Source organism: Callithrix jacchus, chromosome Y, assembly GCF_049354715.1.
Source record: "Callithrix jacchus isolate 240 chromosome Y, calJac240_pri, whole genome shotgun sequence".
Classification (NCBI taxonomy): Eukaryota; Metazoa; Chordata; class Mammalia; order Primates; family Cebidae; genus Callithrix; species Callithrix jacchus.
The window spans coordinates 2891750-2913499 of record NC_133525.1 but is presented as its reverse complement, the minus strand read 5'-3'; the positions used below and the strand labels follow the sequence as shown (position 1 = coordinate 2913499).

The 21750-nt window shown below is 53.1% G+C and overlaps 1 protein-coding gene across 1 annotated transcript; it reads right to left on the bottom strand.

The window, feature by feature from the left end:
- Window positions 1-942: 942 nt before the first annotated feature.
- LOC144581338 (short stature homeobox protein) lies at window positions 943-21452 on the bottom strand. Its single transcript, XM_078364534.1, has 5 exons — window positions 21014-21452; window positions 17109-17317; window positions 7515-7572; window positions 7316-7404; window positions 943-3185 (listed from the first exon to the last, which is right to left on the bottom strand). Exons 1-5 carry the CDS (start codon window positions 21300-21302, stop codon window positions 2940-2942), a joined length of 891 nt encoding a protein of 296 aa, XP_078220660.1. The 5' UTR covers window positions 21303-21452; the 3' UTR covers window positions 943-2939.
- Between the last annotated feature and the right edge of the window lie 298 nt (window positions 21453-21750).

Genomic DNA, 21750 nt, shown 5'->3' with positions numbered 1-21750 from the left:
TTTATAAAACAGGGGCCATACTGAGAGGCCGAGGCGGGCCCATCACCTGAGGTCAGGAGTTCGAGACCAGCCTGGCCAACAGGGTGAAACCCCGTCTCTCCTAAAAATACAAAAAAAAAAACAAAAATTAGCCAGGTGTGGTGGGACATGCCTGTCACCCCAGCTACTCAGGAGGCCGAGGCAGGAGAATCACTTGAACCCGAGAGGCGGAGGTTTCTTTGAGCCCAGATCTCACCACTGCCCTCCAGCCTGGCCTACGTAGCAAGTCTCTGTGTCAAAAAAAAAATAAAAAATAAAAAATAAAAAATAAAAACAGAAAGAAAAAGCTAGGAAGGAAGAAAAGCTGAACGTCAAAGTTGGAAACACACACATCTCCAAAAACCTTCAAACCCTGTGGATCTGTCTCTAGCTTTTACCCTTCCCAAGCAGGAGAAACAGGTCCTGTGCCAAACTCACAGCCCGGCACCCCCTGCTCTGTTTTATCCCCTTCGGAGAGTCGGCCACGCTTCCACGGCGCCCAGGGCCACGTCCACACCGTGATTTCTGCGACGGGCCCCGAGTGGCCGGGCCACCAGCACTTCGAGAAGAGGCAATGCCTATTTTTTTTGAGACGGAGTTTCGCTCTTGTCACCCAGGCTGGAGTGCAATGGCGCGATCCTGGCTCACCGCAGCCTCCGTCTCCTGGGTTCAGGCGATTCTCCTGCCTCAGCCTCCCCAGTAGCTGGGATTACAGGCACGCGCCACCGTGCCCAGCTAATTTTTTGTATTTTTAGTGGAGACGGGGTTTCACCATGTTGACCAGGGTGGTCTCGATCTCTCCACCTCGTGATCTACCCGCCTCGGCCTCCCAAAGTGCTGGGATGACAGGCCTGAGCCACCGCGCCTGGCCACAGTAATGTCATCACCTCTCAGACGCTGATGGGGTCAAGAGTGCACCTGCTATTATTTTTTTTTTCTTTTAAATCTATAATATTTATAATATTGCACGTCATTCCATTCCACTCAAGTCAATGCTGCATCACTATTAAAACTTAAAAGCACGTCGTGTCCGTCCGTGTCTCGGGCAAGTCATTTGCGTAAAATTCCGAATTCTGTAAATCAGCAAAAAAAAAAAAAAAAAAACCGAAAATCCCACTCGACGTGGGATTCAAATACTGGAAAAACTTGTCAAGTCGCCTCTTCTGTGCCACAAGAGACCCCGACCGGTTCCCGCGCTGTGGGGCCCGCTGTGTTGGCTGAGAGTTCACGCTCCTCATTCAGGTCCCCAGAAGGTGGGAGACTCGCAACGTGGGAGGTTCGAGTCTCCCTCCCCTCCCCTTCCAAGCCAAGTTCAAGTCCTCAGCCTCAGCCGGAGAACTGTTTCCTTATTGCTGTCTGGGCGGATGGGGGGCGGTGGAGGGGAACCCAGCCCCTGCCTCCTGGGGTTCCAAAGTCCACATTCAGATCCACACCGGTTCTTCAGTTCCTTGGATGAGGGAGGGTGTAGGAAATCCTTGGCAACGAAGAAATGGCGTTTCCATCGGAGACCAGCCCCGGGACCTTTGCAGTTTCCTCGATGGTAGGATCTTCCAAACGTGTGTACTTAGCCGCATGCATAGAGGGTGTTTAGCGCAGGAGGACGCAGCCAGGTGGGGGGTTCCCCTTCTCCAGGGTCCCAGGACGCACGAGGGGCCTTGGAGAGGGGCCGGGCAGGGCGCACGGCGGCTCAACCCCTCCACCTTGTGCTCCATCTCCGTTCATGGACCGTCCCAGAAGCCCCCTCCCCAGGTCTCTTGCGGGAACCCCCCCAGGCTTGGAGGAGCAGGCCGGTGCCAGTGCACTGAAGAGCCCCTGGGGTGCAGGAGCCCCGGGGTTGCAGAAGCACGGAGGAGTCCCCGGGGTGCAGAAGCAGTGAGGAGCCCCTGGGGTGCAGAAGCAGTGAGGAGCCCCTGGGGTACAGGAGCACGAGGGTGCCGGTGCAATGAGGAGCTTCCAGGGTGCAGGAGCACCCAGGTTATAGGAGCATGGAGGATCCTCCGGGGTGCACGAGCACTGAGAACCCCCCAGGTTTCAGAAGCACAGAGGAGCCCCCGGGGTGCAGAAGCAGTGAGGAGCCCCTGGGGTGCAGGAACACTGAGGAGTCCCCCAGGTTTCAGAAGCACAGAGGAGCCCCCGGGGTGCAGAAGCAGTGAGGAGCCCCTGGGGTGCAGGATCACTGAGGAGTCCCCCAGGTTTCAGAAGCACAGAGGAGCCCCTGGGTGCAGGAGACGAGGGTGTCGGTGCAATGAGGAGCCCCCAGGGTGCAGGAGCACCCAGGTTATAGGAGCACGGAGGATTCCCCCGGGGTGCACGAGCACTGAGGACCCCCCCAGGTTTCAGAAGCACTGAGGAGCCCCTGGGTGCAGGAGACGAGAGTGCCGGTGCAATGAGGAGCTTCCAGGGTGCAGGAGCACCCAGGTTATAGGAGCACGGAGGATCACCCGGGGTGCACGAGCACTGAGAACCCCCCAGGTTTCAGAAGCACAGAGGAGCCCCCGGGGTGCCGAAGCAGTGAGGAGCCCCTGGGGTACAGGAACACTGAGGAGCCCTCCAGGTTTCACAAGCACAGAGGAGCCCCCGGGGTGCAGGAGAACGAGAGTGCCGGTGCAATGAGGAGCTTCCAGGGTGCAGGAGCACCCAGGTTATAGGAGCACGGAGGATCACCCGGGATGCACGATCACTGAGGACCCCCCCAGGTTTCAGAAGCACAGAGGAGCCCCCGGGGTGCAGGAGCACGTGGGTGCCAGTACACTGAGGAGTCCCCGGGGTGCAGAACCACTGAGGAGCCCCCGGGGTGCAGGAGCACTGCGGGCCGCGGGAGGAGCTGGAAGGGGAGTTGGAGTGCAGGACGCGGTGCAGGCGGGGTGCGCGGGGCCCCAGGGTCCGCAGGCGCGCAAGGCGGGGAGGACGGCGCGCTGGGGTCAGAGCCCCAGGGCCTCCGCGTGCTTGCGCGCCTTGAGCCTCAGGTCGGCGATGCTGGAGTTTTTGCTGTTGCTCTTCGCGGCGGCGGCGACCACGGCGGCGGCCGAGGCGGACTCGGCCAGGGACGCGATGGGCAGCCCGAAGGGTGGCGGGGGGAACATCAGGTAGGGCGCGTGGGCCGCCAGGTGCGGGTGCAGGTGCGGGTGCGCGTGGGCCACGCCTTCCAGCTGCAGCTGAGCCTGGACCTGCGGAGCGGACCCGGGTGGGATGAGGGCGCAGGATTGGGGATTGGGGGGGACACTCCCCGGCCCCCCCCCTGCAAACCCCCCAAGGCGTCTCCTCTCCCCTGCGGAGCGTCACCCCTTCTCCTACTCTGCAAACCACCCCCCCCATCTGACTGTCCTCTTTCCCCCCCGGCCCAGAGCTGGGGCTGCCTTCGAGACTAGCCGGGGCCAGGGGAATCCAAACAGCTCCCCGAAAAGCGCATCGGAGTCCGGTTCACAACGGGGCGCCCACCAGGGAGTTCAAGATGCCTTCTGTTTCCCGGGATTCAGGGTCTGGACAGCGGCTCATCCCACCGCCCCCAAGTAGGGAACACCAGCTCCCCAAACCTCTCCCGGGGACACCAGCTCCCCAAACCTCTCCCGGGGACACCAGCTCCCCAAACCTCTCCTGGCAACATCAGGTCCCCAAGTCTCTCCCGCGGACACCAGCTCCCCAACCCTCTACCCGGAGACAGTAGGTCCCCAAGCCTGGGAATTGGGGGGACACCAGCTCCCCAAACCTCTCCCGGGGACACCAGCTCCCCAAACCTCTCCTGGCAACATCAGGTCCCCAAGTCTCTCCCGCGGACACCAGCTCCCCAACCTTCTACCCGGAGACAGCAGGTCCCCAAGCCTGGGAATTGGGGGGACACCAGCTCCCCAAACCTCTCCCGGGGACACCAGCTCCCCAAACCTCTCCTGGCAACGTCAGGTCCCCAAGCCTCTCCCACGGACACCAGCTCCCCAACCCTCTACCCGGAGACAGCAGATCCCCAAGCCTGGGAATTGGGGGGACACCAGCTTCCCAAACCTCTCCCAGGGACACCAGCTCCCCAACCCTCTACCCGGAGACAGCAGTTCCCCAAGCCTGGGAATTGGGGGGACACCAGCTTCCCAAGCTTCTCCTGGGAACATCAGGTCCCCAAGCCTCTTCTGGGGACAACAGCTCCTCAAGCCTGTCCCTAGAGACACCAGCTCCCCAACCCTCTCCCCTGAGACAGCAGGTCCCGAAGCCTGGGAATTGGGGGGACACCAGCTCCCCAACCCTCTCCCGGGAGATAGCAGGTCCCCAAGTCTCTCCCTGAGGACACCAGCTCCCCAAGACTCTTCCAGGGAAACCAGGTCCCCAAGCCTCTCCCCGAGGGACATCAGGTCCCCAAGCATCTCCCCGGGGACATCAGCTGCCCCAAGCCTCGCCCGGTAACACCCGCTCCCCAAGCCTCGTCCAGGGAAACCAGGTCCCCAAGCCTCTCCCCCAGGGACACCACGTCCCCAAGGTTCCATTGCGCAAAGCCAGGCAGGCCTGCGGGCTCCAGCGGCCTCATTTCACCCGGTCCTGCGTCCCAGAGACTGTGCGAGAGGTGGGCTCTGTCCCCAGCCTGGAGGCCACGTGCCCAGGAGGGGACAACAGGAGGGACGCGGACCCCTCTTCTTCGGGCCTGAGCCGTGGAGACTTGGAGAGCTCCCGCTCGGGCTCCATTTCTGAATTGTTCATTTACGATTTACAGCTTTATACCTGCAGCTCCCAGCGCCACCCCAATCGCCCTCCACCCTCAGCCAGCAGAGGCCGAGGCCAGACGTCTGGGACCTGACGCCCTTCGGCAAACGAGCGGGCGAATAAAAAACGCCGACTTGTCCCCTTGGAATAAAACGGTCAAGAATGGAGACCACGCGTCCCCGCTGTGTCCCCCCCCCCGCCCCGTTCCACCCAGGCTTGCAGTCTCGACCCCCAAATTGGAGACCGAGGCGGCCGTGCTGCGTCCAGCCATGGCGCACGTGGGCACCGTCCCAAAACCCTGCACCTCCTTCCACGCAGTTCCCAAATCCCCCCCACACACACCCAATCCCAAGTCGGCTGGGAGCTGAGCAGGGTGTCACCAGCTCAGGGGTGCACAGTCCAGGATGGAGGTGGGGGGGCAACAGGAGCCGGGCAGACGCCCCAGGCCTTCCGGCACTTGAGGGATTAGTGAAAAGGACATGAGTTTCTCGAGGGGACGCCAGCTCCCCAATCCTGTCTGCCCAGAACACCAGCTCCCCAAGCCTCTTTCTGGGACTCCAGCTCCCCAATCCTGTCTCCCGAGAACACTAGCTCCCCCATCCTCTTTCTGGGACACCAGCTCCCCAATCCTGCCTACCCAGAACACCAGCTCCCCAAGCCTCTTTCTGGGACTGCAGCTCCCCAATCCTGTCTCCCGGGAACACCAGCTCCCCAATCCTGTCTCCCCAGAACACCAGCTCCCCAAGCCTCTTTCAGGGACACCGGCTCCCCAATCCTGTCTCCCGGGAACACCAGCTCCCCAATCCTGTCTCCCCAGAACACCAGCTCCCCAAGCCTCTTTCAGGGACACCAGCTCCCCAATCCTGCCTACCCAGAACACCAGCTCCCCAAGCCTCTTTCTGGGACACCAGCTCCCCAATCCTGTCTCCCGGGAACACCAGCTCCCCAAGCCTCTTTCTGGGACACCAGCTCCCCAATCCTGTCTCCCCAGAACACCAGCTCCCCAAGCCTCTTTCAGGGACACCGGTTCCCCAGTCCTGTCTCCCGGGAACACCAGCTCCCCAAGCCTCTTTCTGGGACACCGGCTCCCCAGTCCTGTCTCCCAGGAACACCAGCTCCCCAAGCCTCTTTCTGGGACTGCAGCTCCCCAATCCTGTCTCCCGGGAACACCAGCTCCCCAAGCCTCTTTCTGGGACACCAGCTCCCCAATCCTGTCTCCCGGGAACACCAGCTCCCCAAGCCTCTTTCTGGGACTCCAGCTCCCCAATCCTGTCTCCGCAGAACACCAGCTCCCCAAGCCTCTTTCTGGGACTCCAGCTTCCCAATCCTGTCTCCCGGGAACACCAGCTCCCCAAGCCTCTTTCTGGGATGCCGGCTCCCCAATCCTGTCTCCCCAGAACACCAGCTCCCCAAGTCTCTTTCTGGGACACCAGCTCCCCAATCCTGTCTCCCCAGAACACCAGCTCCCCAAATCTCTTTCTGGGACACCAGCTCCCCAATCCTGTCTCCCAGGAACACCAGCTCCCCAAGCCTCTTTCTGGGACTCCAGCTCCCCAATCCTGTCTCCCCAGAACACCAGCTCCCCAAGTCTCTTTCTGGGACACCAGCTCCCCAATCCTGTCTCCCCAGAACACCAGCTCCCCAAGCCTCTTTCTGTGACACCAGCTCCCCAATCCTGTCTCCCGAGAACACCAGCTCCCCAAGCCTCTTTCTGGGACTCCAGCTCCCCAATCCTGTCTCCGGGAACACCAGCTCCCCAAGCCTCTTTCTGGGACACCAGCTCCCCAATCCTGTCTCCCCAGAACACCAGCTCCCCACGTCTCTTTCTGGGACACCAGCTCCCCAATCCTGTCTCCCAGGAACACCAGCTCCCCAAGCCTCTTTCTGGGACTCCAGCTCCCCAATCCTGTCTCCCCAGAACACCAGCTCCCCAAGTCTCTTTCTGGGACACCAGCTCCCCAATCCTGTCTCCCCAGAACACCAGCTCCCCACGTCTCTTTCTGGGACACCAGCTCCCCAATCCTGTCTCCCGGGAACACCAGCTCCCCAAGCCTCTTCCTGGGATACCGGCTCCCCAATCCTGTCTCCCAGGAGCACCAGGTCCCCAAGGCTCTATCCCATCTCTGATCCTCAGGCCCAGGCATCCCACCTTTCTTAACCAGGCAGACAGCCAGGTGGGGTTGTTGGGGGGCAATGCCTGTTGGGTGGGATTTCTCCCCACTCTGATTTTTGTAAGATTTCTGCTGAAGCTTGCATATGTCCACCTTTCCAAAGTAGGCTGTTGGAGTTTACAGCCTGATATATCTATTTTTTTTTTTTTTTCTTTTTTTAAGACACAGTCTCAAACTCCCGACCTCAGGTGGTCCGCCCGCCTCGGCCTCCCAAAGTGCTGGGATGACAGACACGAGCCACCGTGCCCGGTCCAGACTGATTTAATATGTGCCAAGACGCCTGTAAATGCTCCCTTGGAAAAGCCACTGCCTCCCGCTCCCCAGGGCTAGCCGAGGAGCCGGGAGTGTTAGGATTTGGGAGCCAGTCGGGGGGGCGGGGGCCGGGCAGCAGAGGAGGAGGCGAGGGGTCCCCGGGGTTCTTCACAGGAAGAAAAATCAGCTACCTGTTGGAAAGGCATCCGCAAAGCTCCCATATTCACGTAGGGTGCCACTCGGCAGGCGTCTAGGTGGTTGGCCGTGCCCAGGATAACACCTGAGGTGAAACGGAAGAGGTGTGAGTGTGGGGGGGGTGGGGGTCCCCCCAGGAAGGCCCCCCCCACCCCCACCAGCTTCAGGGTCCCACCCCCAAGCCCCGACACCCACCTTTATGCATCTGATTCTCCTGTTTCCTGCACTTGGCTCTTCGATTCTGGAACCACACCTTGGTGGGAAGGCAGACAGAGTTTGCACAAGGGTCTCAGGATTCAGCCCGGGGCCTGGACAGGGAGCACCCTCCCTGCCAGGCTGCACGGAGCACTTTTGCACCTCTGGGAGCCCGGAGGTAACCGACGGGGGATGGGGGTGCCAGCCCCTTACGGACCCTCTGTATCCACCCATGCACAGCTGCCTACCTAGAACTGGAATTTATGGGGATTTTCTTTTTAATGTTTGTTTTCATGGTTTATATTTTATTTTATTTTATTTTATTTTATTTTATTTTATTATTTTACTTTGACACAGAGTCTCGCTCTGTAGCCCAGGCTGGAGTGCAATGGCCGATCTCCGCTCACTGCAAACTCTGCCTCCCGGGTTCAAGCGATTCTCCTGCCTCAGCCTCCCGAGTAGCTGGGATCACAGACGCCCCCCCACCACGCCCGGCTAATTTATTTATTTTTATTTTTATTTTTTTCTATTTTTAGAGGAGACGGGATTTCTCCATGTTAGCCAGGCTGGTCTCGAACTCCCGACCTCAACTGATGTGCCCGCCTCAGCCTCCCAAAGTGCTGGGATGACAGGCGTGGGCCACTGAGGTTGGCCTCGAACCCTCTCTGCCCCAAGTCACTGACACGTGTGAGTCAATACTGATTAATTTAAGATGAAAAGGTGTTTTCTGAGACATGAAACATGCACTCTGCAACTTCGCAGCGTTCTGGGTGGGCACCCGGACCCCCCGACGCCAGGAGACCCTGAGAAAAACCCCGGCTTTCGACCTTCACACTTTACCCAGCAAGGCAGTGGGCGAGCAGATGGCTTAAGAGTCCCCGGAGCCCAGAAAACGTGTTTCCCTTCCCCATGGCCTCCTAGGAAGCCCTGGGGAGCTGAAGGGACTCCATTCATATTATGGGAGTCGTGAACATCCTGGACAGGTTCCCCCCCTCCCCAGGAATAGCAGGTTGTGACAATAGGGGCCGTTGTGCTCCTGTTACGCCTTCTGAGTCTCGGGGGAAGCCTCGACAAAGTGGGGTGCAGCAGAACAGGGGATCCCCCGTCCCCGAGGAGCCTGGGGAAAATCACAGGCCTCATGTCAAGACTTGGGTGCAGATTCCACCCCCTGGCCTCCCACAGGCTTGGAATTCAGAGTCCCCTCTGCTCCAAGGTGACCAGCTGGGAAAGGCGGGGAACTTAGGCTCCCCCTGGCGCCCCCACAGCACCCCCTTGGCAGTGTCAGTCCCTGGATTCCGTTTCACAGGTTTTCTGTGACAGCCCGACCTTCACGCAGACCCACACTCCAGTGCTCAAGAGAAATAATTTGTGCAGAGACGGGGACCCTCAGCCAAGGCGGGTGAGCTTCCCAGTGGCCCCAGCTGTTGTGGGCAAAAACCAGCAGCTCCCGGCCCTGCAGAGCCCGGGGGGCCGGCGCCCCCTCTAAATCGAACCTCAGAAAACCCTGGGAGTTTGGAAGCAAAACAACCTGGTCTCGAACCCAGGACTGAACCTCCCTCAGGGGTTTCGGAATAACATTTTCAGTCCGTAAGTGGGTCACGTTGGGACAAAATCGTTATCCTTCTGCACAGCAAATCCTCCTGCCACCCCCATCAAAAAAAAGACAAAAACAAAAAACACCCCCAGCCTGGGGCTATAACATTGAAACTCACCCACCGTGGAATTGTTTCCAAATCCCTCCTTGACACCCCAAAGCACACTGTCCCTGCACCCCGCAGCAAGGAAGCCGGGGCCACCCAGAAGCCCCAGGAAGGCCATTGAAAAAAAAAATCCTCCTGAAATCTGGAAATCCTGGTTGCCTCTCCCTTTCCCAGACTGGGGGGTTGGGGGGGGAGGAAAATAATGATTGTGAAAAATAAACGTGATGAATTAGGTGCTTGGCGAGATGCTCATAAATCAGGGCCGGAGTGAGTGATTCGGGATCAATTCCAATTAGGCCCGAATATGGTAAAGCGAAGTGTGTTACACTGTTTTAGAGACTTATTTCTTCATTAAGAGGCAGTCACGGATTCCTTCCACAAACGCCTCTAATGCGATTTCCTTTTGATTTCCATTAGAGACAGTAAATAATGACATTTAATTTAGCCGTGCGCCATCAACCCGGAGGTGGTGGTTTGTAATGAAATCACGGGCCGGCCCCTCACCGAGGTCTCATAACTTTCCATTAGAACGGTGACAGCTGGGCGATATGAGTTTCCAAAGACCCCCCCAACACCCCCCAACACCCACCACTAAAAATAAAAGGTTAATGACGACCGGCGAAGTCCCACATTCCATTGAAACTCTATCGGCTCAGAGCCGGGGACACGTTGTACCCGGAGAGGGGACCCAAGTCCTCTGAGATCCGTGGGACTAAAACATCCCTCCTGGTCCCAGCGCTTTGGGAGGCCCGAGGCGGGTGGATCACGAGGTCAAGAGTTCGAGACCAGCCCGGCCAACTTGGGGAAACCCCATCTCTACTAAAAATACAAAAAAAAAAAAAAAAAAATTAGCCGGGCACGGTGGCGCGTGGTTGTGTTCCCAGCTACTGGGGAGACTGAGGCAGGAGAATTGTCTGAACCCGGGAGGGGGAGGCTGCGGTGAGCCGAGATTGCGCCATTGCACTGGGTGACAAGAACAAAACTCAGTCTCAAAAAAAAAAGTCGTTTTAACATGTGTAAAGTAACTACTTATTGTTGCTTTTTAAAAATTGCAAACACCTGCTGGGCAGGTGCCGTGGCTCACGCGTGTCATCCCAGCACTTTGGGAGGCCCGAGGCGGGTGGATCACAAGGTCAGGAGTTCGACACCAGCTCAACCAACATGGTGAAAACCCCATGTCTACTAAAAATACACAAAATTAGCTGGGCACGTTGGCACGAGCCTGTAATCCCAGCTACTGGGGAGACCGAGGCAGGAAAATTCCCTGGACCCAGGAGGCGGAGGTTGCGTTGAGCCGAGATCGCACCATTGCCCTCCAGCCTGGGTGACAAGACCGAAACTCCGTCTCCAAAACATAAATAAATAAAAATAAAATAAAATAAAATAAAATATCCCTCCTGGACCCGGTCACTTGCACCCTGACACCTTCCACTGGGTGCGGGGGGGAGTGATATCCCTGTTTGAACCAATTGATTTTTTCTGGGAGGACTTGAACCCTGCTGGCCAACGTTTACGACTGGACACTTCTCCCTGCGGGCCACGGAGAATGATGCCTTTCATTCCGTTCCCACATCTGTTACTATTATTATGATTATTATTATTATTTACTAGGGTTAAATTTCCCTGGGCCTCCAGGATCGATAGCCCTGGGCTGTCTCCCTCCAAAGTGTGTTTATTTTACGGGGTGGTGGTCGGGGGGGGGTGCACGCACACCCCACTGTCACCAATTTTGTGCCACAGTTGTAAGGTAATAGACTACGGAAAGAAATAGTGTGGAATTAAATTACCAGTAATTTATTTTTATAGAAACCGTCCATCAACAGCCGGGGACGGAGGAGAGGTCCCAGGCAGACAGACACACCGGGACGTGACATACATGGGACACCCCCCCCAACCCCCCCCACCCCGTCACCCAAACTTTAATCTTTTCATTAACTTATCCGGGGCCGTCCCATCCATCTTCTGGGAAAGGGTTGGGGGGTGACGAAAGCTTCCTTCCCTCCTGGAGGCCACAGAGATTCTGACCAGGATCTCCCCGTCCTGGACAGAAGCTTTTTTTTTGGGGTGACTACAGCTGTCACCTCCACGACAGCACCTGGAAGTCTTTATTTAATGCTCAGGATTCTGAGAAAGGGCTTTTCAAGGCAGCCACAGGGGAAGACACAAGGGACCCAGGGAATCGGGGGCCAAAATATATTTTTTAAATGAAACATCTCAAAAGAGACTCTGCAGCTAATTCATCTCTGTGTCCTCATCCCCTAAGCAACATGGAGGGAAACTTGTGCTTGACAATAATGTACCCCAGAGAAACGGAAAGGAATGAGGAGTTACAAACACACACACACACACACAGACACACACACAGACATATACACACATACACACACAGAGACATATACACACACACATACACACACAGACATATACACACACACAGACATATAGACACACACACACAGACATAGACACACACAAACATATACACACACACAGACATATAGACACATACACACACAGAGACATATACACACACACATACACACACAAACATATACACACACACACACACAAACATATACACACACACACAGACATATAGACACACACACATAGACACACAGACATATATACACACAAACATATAGACACACACAGACATATATACACACACAAACATATAGACACACACAGACATATAGACACACACACATACACACACACAGACATATACACACACACAGAGACACACAGACATATATACACAGACAAACATATAGACACACACAGACACACACAGACATATATACACACACAAACATATAGACACACACAGACATATAGACACACACACACAGACATAGACACACACAAACATATACACACACAGACATATACACACACAGACACACACAGACATATATACACACACAAACATATAGACACACACAGACACACACAGACATATATACACACACAAACATATAGACACACACAGACATATAGACACACAAACACAGACATAGACACACACACAGACACACACAGACATATATACACACACACAGACATATAGACACACACACATACACACACACAGACATATACACACACACAGAGACACACAGACATATATACACACACAAACATATAGCCACACACAGACACACACAGACATATATACACACACAAACATATAGACACACACAGACATATAGACACACACACACAGACATAGACACACACAAACATATACACACACAGACATATACACACACAGACACACACAGACATATATACACACACAAACATATAGACACACACAGACACACACAGACATATATACACACACAAACATATAGACACACACAGACATATAGACACACAAACACAGACATAGACACACACACAGACACACACAGACATATATACACACACACAGACATATAGACACACACACATACACACACACAGACATATACACACACACAGAGACACACAGACATATATACACACACAAACATATAGCCACACACAGACACACACAGACATATATACACACACAAACGTATAGACACACACAGACATATAGACACACACACACAGACATAGACACACACAAACATATACACACACAGACATATACACACAGACACACACAGACATATATACACACACAAACATATAGACACACACAGACACACACAGACATATATACACACACAAACATACACACACACAGACATATAGACACACACACACATACACACACAGAGACATATACACACACAGACACACACAGACATATATACACACAAACATATAGACACACACAGACATATATACACACATAAACATATAGACACACATAGACATATAGACACACACACACAGACATAGACACACACAAACATATACACACACAGACATATAGACACACACACACATATACACACACAGACATATACACACACAGACACACACAGACATATATACACACACAAACATACACACACACAGACATATAGACACACACACATATACACACACAGACATATACACACACAGACACACACAGACATATATACACACACAAACATACACACACACACAGACATATAGGCACACACACATACACACACAGAGACATATACACACACACAGACACACACAGACATATATACACACACAAACATATAGACACACACAGACATATATACACACACAGACATATAGACACACACAGACATATATACACACAGAGAAATATATATACATACACACACAAACATATATATACACATACACAGATACATACACACACAGACATACACACACAGACATATATATACACACAGACATATAGACACACACACATATACACACACAGAGACATATACACACACACACAGACATATATACACACACAAACATATAGACACACACAGACACACACAGATATATAGACACACACAGACATATAGACACACACAGACACACACAGACATATATACACACACAGACATATAGACACACACAGACATATATACACACACAGAAATATATATACATACACACACGTATATATACACACACACAGATATATACACACAGACATACAAACACAGACATATATATATACATACACACACAGACATATATATACACACAGACATATACACACACAGACATAGACACACACAGACATATAGACACACACACAGAGACAGACACACACAGACATAGACACACACAGACATATATATACACACAGACAGACATATAAACACACAGACACAGACAGACATATATATACACACAGATACCTACAGACACACACACAGACATATAGACACACAAACATATAGACACACACACAGAGACAGACACACACAGACATACAGACACACACAGACATACACACATACACAGACACACATATACAGACACACAGACATGTATATACACAGACATATATACACAGATATACACACACAGAGACATATATACACACCCACAGACATATATATACACACACATATATACAGACACAGACATACACACACAGACATATATATACACATACAGACATATACACACACACATATACACAAACAGACATACATACACACACACACATATATATACTGTTTTACAAGATCTTTTATTAACAATATATATTTAATTTCATTTATATATATTTTTTAATGAAACCTTTGGGAACACCTGCATGTAACACACATATGTATAAACATACGTATTTAATTTCATGTGTATATATATATATATATATATGCATTTTAATGAAAGATCTTGTAAAACGCTCCCCCCATCTGTGGCTAAGCCCTTTGCTTTGAATGGATGACTCCCCAGTGGGCAATCTTAATTTCATTTATTTTCCAACGGGGGTCCCCCGGGCCCCGGGGATCCCAACCCTGTCACTCTCCCGCTCTGTCCCTCTCTCTGACTCCCTTCTGTCCTGTGCAGAACCGGGAGGAGTTCAGCTGCCAGGGGGCTGACCTTGGAACCTGCTCTCCCACCAGCACCCAGGAAATAAACTCATGCATTTAACTCAATGTGTGCAAAACCGAGGAAGCCTCTGCCCCCCTTACATGGCCACGCTCCTGGTCCCCCAGTGCCTGCTCAGATGGGCACTGTGGATTGGCACGTGCCTGTGGGAGCCCCCCAGGCCTGGCCTAATTGTCTCCTCTCATCCAGATGCCAAAAGTGTCCCTTATTCTCCCCAGAGCTCTTGGGAGCAGGAGGGAGGAGGGGTCCTGGGGAGGGGAGGAGGGAGCTGGAGGAAACACAGGACCCTATTTCTGACCACGTAGGGTCTCACTGCACCCCTCTTATTTGGATCCTAAGCACCCTGAGGAGCCTGGGAGGATTCCTGAGGACACGAAATGCAGCAGGAAGGGAAGACACAACGGAATCAGGGGCCAAAATACATGTTTTTAAATCAAAGAGCTTGTAAAACACTCTGCTTCAAAACCTAACTGTATCGTCCTAAGCAAAATCGAGGGAAAACTGTGTTTGAATGAACCGACCCCACGGAAACCGAAAGTAATCGCGGGTCAAAATATATAAACATTTATAGAAACAAATATATATTGACAAAAACAAATATATAAATATATATTTTCTAAACAACTATGTAAATATATATTTTCTAAGCAAACATATAAATATATATTTTCTAACCAAACATATAAATACATATTTTCTAAACAAATATATAAATATATATTTTCTAAATAAATATATATGATATATATACAAATAAATACATATACAAATATGCATATTTGCACAAAGAAATGTATATACAAATATGCATGTTTGTATAAAGAAATATATATACAAATATATATAAACAAATATATATATCATCGTTTTCACTTATATATATGTGTATATGTATATGTTTGCCTTTATATATATCAATATATATATTTTATAGGCCTTTATATATATATATATGTCTCTACACAAATGCGTTTGCCTTTATATATAAATATATCTACAAATGAATATATACAATATAAGTTTACCCATATATAAAAATCACATCTACAAATAAATATAAACAAATGTTTGCCTTTATATATATAAATTATGCATATTTTATATGCCTTTATACATATATAAAACTATGTTGTATGCCTTTATATATATAAATATATATATTTTATGTGCCTTTATAGATATAACTATGTCGTATGCCTTTACACATATATATATATTGTATTCCTTTATATATATAACTGTCATATGCCTTTACACATATGAATATATATATTTTCTATGCGTTTATATATATAACTGTTGTATGCCCTTATAAAAATATATATATTTTACATGCCTTTATATATAAACTGTTGTATGCCCTTATATATATAAATATATATATTTTTCATGCCTTTATATATATAAACAGATATTTTTTAAATGCCTTTATATATATATATATATAACTGGTATGACTTTATATATATAAATATATATTTTACATGCCTTTATATATACGTGTTGTATGCCTTTATATATATAAATATATACATTGTATGCCTTTATATATATATAACTATTTTGTATGCCTTTATATATATAAATATATATTTTCTATGCCTTTATGTATATATACCTATGTTGTATGCCTTTATATATATAAATATATACATTGTATGCCTTTATATATATAACTACTTTGTATGCCTTTATATATATAAATATATATTTTCTATGCCTTTATGTATATATAACTATGTTGTCTGCCTTTATATATATAAACAGATATTTTTTAAATGCCTTTATATATATATATATATATAAAACTGTGGTATGACTTCATATATATAAATATATATTTTACACGCATTTATATATATATAACTACGGTGTATGCGTTTGTATATATACCCATACAGCTAAAAGCAAACAAATATATGTATATACACATATGCAAACATACAAGAGACACACACCCAACTCTCAAGGCAAACATGCGTCTGCATAACAGAAACATATAACATACATATATGTGCGTGTGCGTGTATTTGTTGGAGCTTCGCGCAGACAAACCCCGGGGATACGGCACCCCAAAGGCCACAGGCGTCTCCCCAAGGCCGCGCGCCCCAGCTCCGCGCGCTCCGGGCAGGGCCCCCGGCGGTGACCAGGGCGCAGTTGGAGCTTCGCGCAGACAAACCCCGGGGATACGGCACCCCAAAGCCCGCAGGCGTCTCCCCAAGGCCGCGCACCCCGCGCGCCACGCGCTCCCCAGCTCCGCGCGCTCCGGGCAGGGCCCCCGGCGGTGACCAGGGCGCAGTTGGAGCAGCCGGTGCGCCCCGCGGGTACCCCCCTTCCCACCCACACCCCACAACCCCGGGGTTCCTACCTGCACGCGCGCCTCCGAGAGCCCCAGGCGCTGGCTCAGCTCCTCGCGCATGAAGGCGTCCGGATAGTGCGTCTCGTCGAACAGCCGCTCCAGCTCGTTGAGCTGCTCCAGGGTGAAGTTGGTGCGGCTGCGCCTCTGCTTCAGCTTGGCCTGCCCGTCCTCGTCCTCCGACTTCACGTCGTCGCGTTTGTCTTTGCATTCGTAAATCCCTGCGTGGCGGCCGGGGGGCGCGGGGCTCAGGCCGGGGGGCGCCTCTCCAAACCCTCCCGGGGGTCCCCTCCGCCAGCGCGAGCGCGCGCGCCCACCGCCCCCCCAAGCTCCAGGGCGCAGACCACCTGGCACCGAGCGCGCATCACTGGGTGGGTGTTATTTCCGCGCCACGCGTGTCCCGCGGTGGACACGGGGTACCCCGAAAACCCGATGCGCCTTTACGCAGGGCCCGCGTATCCCCCACGCGGCAAAAGGCGCTTTTTTGGATAAGAACCTTGTTTCCTTGGCCTCCTCTCCTCCAAATCGTTTCCTCAATTATCCACTTCTAGTCTGTTGACATAACCTAACCTTTTTTTTAATTATTATTATTTTAAAGGAGACTGGGGTGTCAAATCCTACTTTTAAAGAAAATTATTATTATTATTATTTTTTTTTTTTAGGAAGAGTTGACGACTGTGGGGTCCCCGGCGGGACGCCCGGGAACGGGACGGGCAGGTTGCGGATTCTACAGACGCTATGCCCGTTTGCAGCGCAGCTGGGCGTGGGGGTGCGGGGGTCCCTCCGGGGTCTGGCCGAGCTAGGAAAGCCCCCTCCTCACGGAAACTGTTTGTCACCAGAACAGCTGAACCCCACCGCCCATGGGGAACGCACCTCCGCGACCTGGGACTCGAACCCCGTTGGAAGAAATCCCTCTTTCCCAGGTATGTGCTGTCGGTCGCGCACCCACCCCACCAGGGTGCCAGAAATGGCCCTGCGTCCCCTCCAAAAAAAAGGTGACCTGCTTTTATTTGCTGCGGGACAGGGAAGGGCATGAAAAGTCCGCTGTCGGGCGTTTCCAGCCAAAAAGCGTTTTCTTCCTAATATTAGACATTCAGAGCCTCGCCATGCCCTTCATCGACCCAGCGCTGGTGAAAGCGGCTCCTCCAGCGCCCGTCTGTTCCCATCTCCGGGCCTGCTGGGCGCAGAGGAAGAGCCCCGCGTGGCCCAGGCTGGTGTCAAGGGTTAACACGTTGCCATTTGCAAGTTGAGCCTCGAAACAGTCTCAGAGGCCCCCCGGGTCACCCACAAACTTGCAAACCTCACAAATCCCACGTGCGTCAAGGGGAACCTGGTGAAGGCCGGCGCCGCGTTCTGCGTCTTCCTTCCACCACCCACCCCAGGGCCTCCCGCGAGCTGGAATTCAGCGCCGGCCCCTGTTTCCAGCGTGGACTTCAGGTTCCCTTTGGCCTCGTAAGACGCACGTGCTTCCAAGAACACGGCGTTCCTTTCCCCACCCGGAATCCTTTTCCCTGGAGCTGGCCCTGGAGCTTCCTCCTTCATTTCTCTTATGAACCCCAGTGATGGAGGCCAGCTGGGAAACTGGGCTTCGGAGGCTCCAAGCACCGTCCTGCGGGCTTTGCAAAAGCCACGGGATTCCACGGGTGGGTGCCCGGGATTGCTCCCCCGACTCTCCAACCTCCATTTACCTCCAGCACGGGACACAGAGCTGGTGGGGTCTTGTCCCTGCCCAGTCAAGGGGAAAGGGGAGGTGGGGGCACTCACTGCCTGTCCTCTCCTGGGTCCCTCAATTCTTATTTTCCGCTTTCAAAAGGCCTGGAGGACACTTCGCTGTGGTGCCATGTGGGGAAGAAGACAGAGGCCAGAGGAGGAAATTGGCTCACGCCCGTCATCCCAGCACTTTGGGAGGCCGAGGCGGGTGGATCACGAGGTCAAGGGATCGAGACCATCCCGGTCAACACGGTGAAACCCCGTCTCTACTAAAAATACAAAAAAAAAAATCAGCTGGGCACGGTGGCGCGTGCCTGTTATCCCAGCTACTGGGGAGACTGAGGCAGGAGAATTGCCTGAACCCAGGAGGCGGAGGTTGCGGTGAGCCGAGATTGCGCCATTGCACTCCAGCCTGGGTGACAAGAGCGAAACTCCGTCTCAAAAAAAAAAAAAAAAAAAAGGAATCCCGCAAAACGGGCCGTCGGACCCACGGAAACGTCTGACACGGATCTCAGGCCCTAAAACTCTGCAGCTCAGCCTTTGTATGACTCACCAGGGCTGGGTGCGCGCGGCACGAACTGCCCGCGTGGCCTCCCGGCCACCGACGACTGATTGATAATTCATAACCCGGGTTCTGCCTTCACAAGCTCAAGGCCTGGGGACCCTGTCTGGTCACCCCGGACCCCGGCGAGGCCACCGATCACCCCCCCCCCCCACAAAACTCTCCCACCCGCACCCGAAATGTAGGCCCCAGCAGAGCAGGTCGCCCCAGAGTCTTCGGAGAAATTACCTTCGGGGGGGAAATTCACCCTCCCCTCCAACCTCCCACCTCTGGGAATCCATCAGCGGAGATTAGATTCTCTCTCTCTCTCTCTCTCTCTCTCTCTCTCTTTGTAATGAAAAATAATAGCTCTCAATGGTCCTCTGCAGTTGTGACCCTGACACTTTGCGCTCGTTTCCTTCTTGAGCTTTACAGAGACGGGTTGGGTGTGTTTGTGGAGGGGACATGTCGGGGTATAGACACGGCCTGTCCCAGCCCGGTTTCCACCACGGGGACATCTCCCACGGAGGTTTCTGGAACAACAGCTGGAGGGGAACCCTCCCCCCGCCCCCCCCAGTCCCCCCCAGGGTCCGCCGGGCTGCCTGAAATCCGGCTGCGCGCTGACAGCCTGGAGTAGGACGGGGCCTCGAATCCACCAGCTTCCCGGGGGCGCCCTCAAGCCCCATCCAGATCCCGGCCACCTGCGGGCACCAGACTGGTTTTAATTTACACAACAGCTTTCACCGAGATCCAGCCTCAAGGATCAAAGAGAAAAAAAAAAAAAAAAAAAAAAAAATCATAATAATAAGAAGAAGAAATTGTTCCTTAAAGGAAAGGGAAGGAGGCAGATACATGGGGGCCTTTCCGTCTGTTTCCCCCACGCAGCCTGGAGTGTAACCCGCTGTCCCGGGTGGGCACAGACGTCCTCTTTCCGCGTGGGTGACGTTAGATGCAGGCCACAGACACAGGGACACTGAGACAGAAACCCACAGCCTTATAGACGCCAGGCCCTCGGCTGCGCTCGGAGCGGCTCAACCCTGGAACCCTAACACTTTGCGAGGCCGAGGCGGGCTGAGCACTTGAGGTCAGGAGTTCGAGGCCAGCCTGGCCAACGTGTTGAAACCCGGTCTCTACTAAAAACACAGAAAAACTAGCCGGGCGTGGTGGTGGGTGCCTGAGGATCCCAGCTACTCCGGAGGCTGAGGCAGGAGAATCGCTTGAACCCGGGAGGAGGAGGTTGCGGTGAGCCGAGATCGCGCCACTGCGCTCCATCCTGGGCGACAGGCAGAGACTGTGCCTCCAAAATCCGTATATATGTGTGTTCACAGCAGGCCCCACGGCCGCCAGGATCCACCCCAGCCCCGTGTCTGCGCCCAGGGTGCGAGGGGGTTCGAGTCTGCGGCGGGCAGCGCGCGCGGCCCCAGCTCCCACCCTCCTTGCACCCGGGACTCCCACCGTGGACACCTCCCAGCTCCTCCAACGGGCTCCAGTCCTGCCTTCGTTTCTTTCTTAGGAAAATCCTGGCCTCGGGGCCTTGTCCTCCGACCCGGGGAGCTGTAAATGTGGGGAGCGAGGCGCCCGCCGGCCGACTCCGTGGGGCGAGGCGGCTCCGAACCCCGGGAAGGGGACCCCCGGGGAAAGCCTCGGGGCGCGCGGAGGAGCTTACCTTCCCCCACGCGCGCGGTGCCAAATTCCTTGAGCTTCTCCTTCTCGTTGTCTACGTGCTCCTTGAACAAATGCACGGGGCAGTGGCCGGTGCCCTCCGTGAGGTCCTGGAGGCTGGAATCCGACGTCCCCAGCTCCCGCGAGCGCGCCAGTCCGCTCTCCAAAACTTCGCGGTAGGTGATGGAATCCTTCTTCCCTCCGCAGCCGCCGCCGCCTCCTCCGCCTCCCGCGTTCCCGTCCTTGCTCTTCTGGTCGAAAGATTTGGATACAAAAGCCGTGAGCTCTTCCATGGCTGAGGCCGGCCGGGAGGAATCTGCGCGGGGAGGACTCCGGGAAGCTTTGGAGACGCGGGGGCCGGTGGGTGCGCGCGTGTCCCCGCGCGGAGGAGGGACGAAGGCGGCCCGTGCGCGCGCGGGTGGATCTCCAGACCTGTTATTTACGCCTTTCCATTGGAAATCTCGCTATTTATACGCGCCGACCTCGCCCAGCCCCCCGCGCGCCGCCTGTCTGGAGCAATTACGGGTGTCTCGGCTCCGAGGCGGACGCACGCAGGGACCGCGGTGTCTCCCCCACCCTCCCCAAGGCCGGCAATTGGGATTCTTGTCATTTCATCACCGTTTGGCGTCCGCTCAAAGAGGTGCAAAGAGGTAAAGATCCCGGTTTTGTTGCGTGGTTTTTTTTTTGGGGGGGGTGGGGGGGTGCAGGGAGAGCGCGCGCACCGACAGAGCCCCCCAAGAC

Coding starts and splice junctions, on each gene's coding strand:
- LOC144581338 (XM_078364534.1), bottom strand. CDS start 21,302: ATGGAAGAGCTCACGGCTTTTGTATCCAAATCTTTCGACCAGAAGAGC. Junction 7,573..17,108: donor TCTCGGAGGCGCGCGTGCAG/GTAGGAACCCCG, acceptor CTTCCCACCAAG/GTGTGGTTCCAGAATCGAAG. Junction 7,405..7,514: donor GGAGAATCAGATGCATAAAG/GTGGGTGTCGGG, acceptor GTTTCACCTCAG/GTGTTATCCTGGGCACGGCC.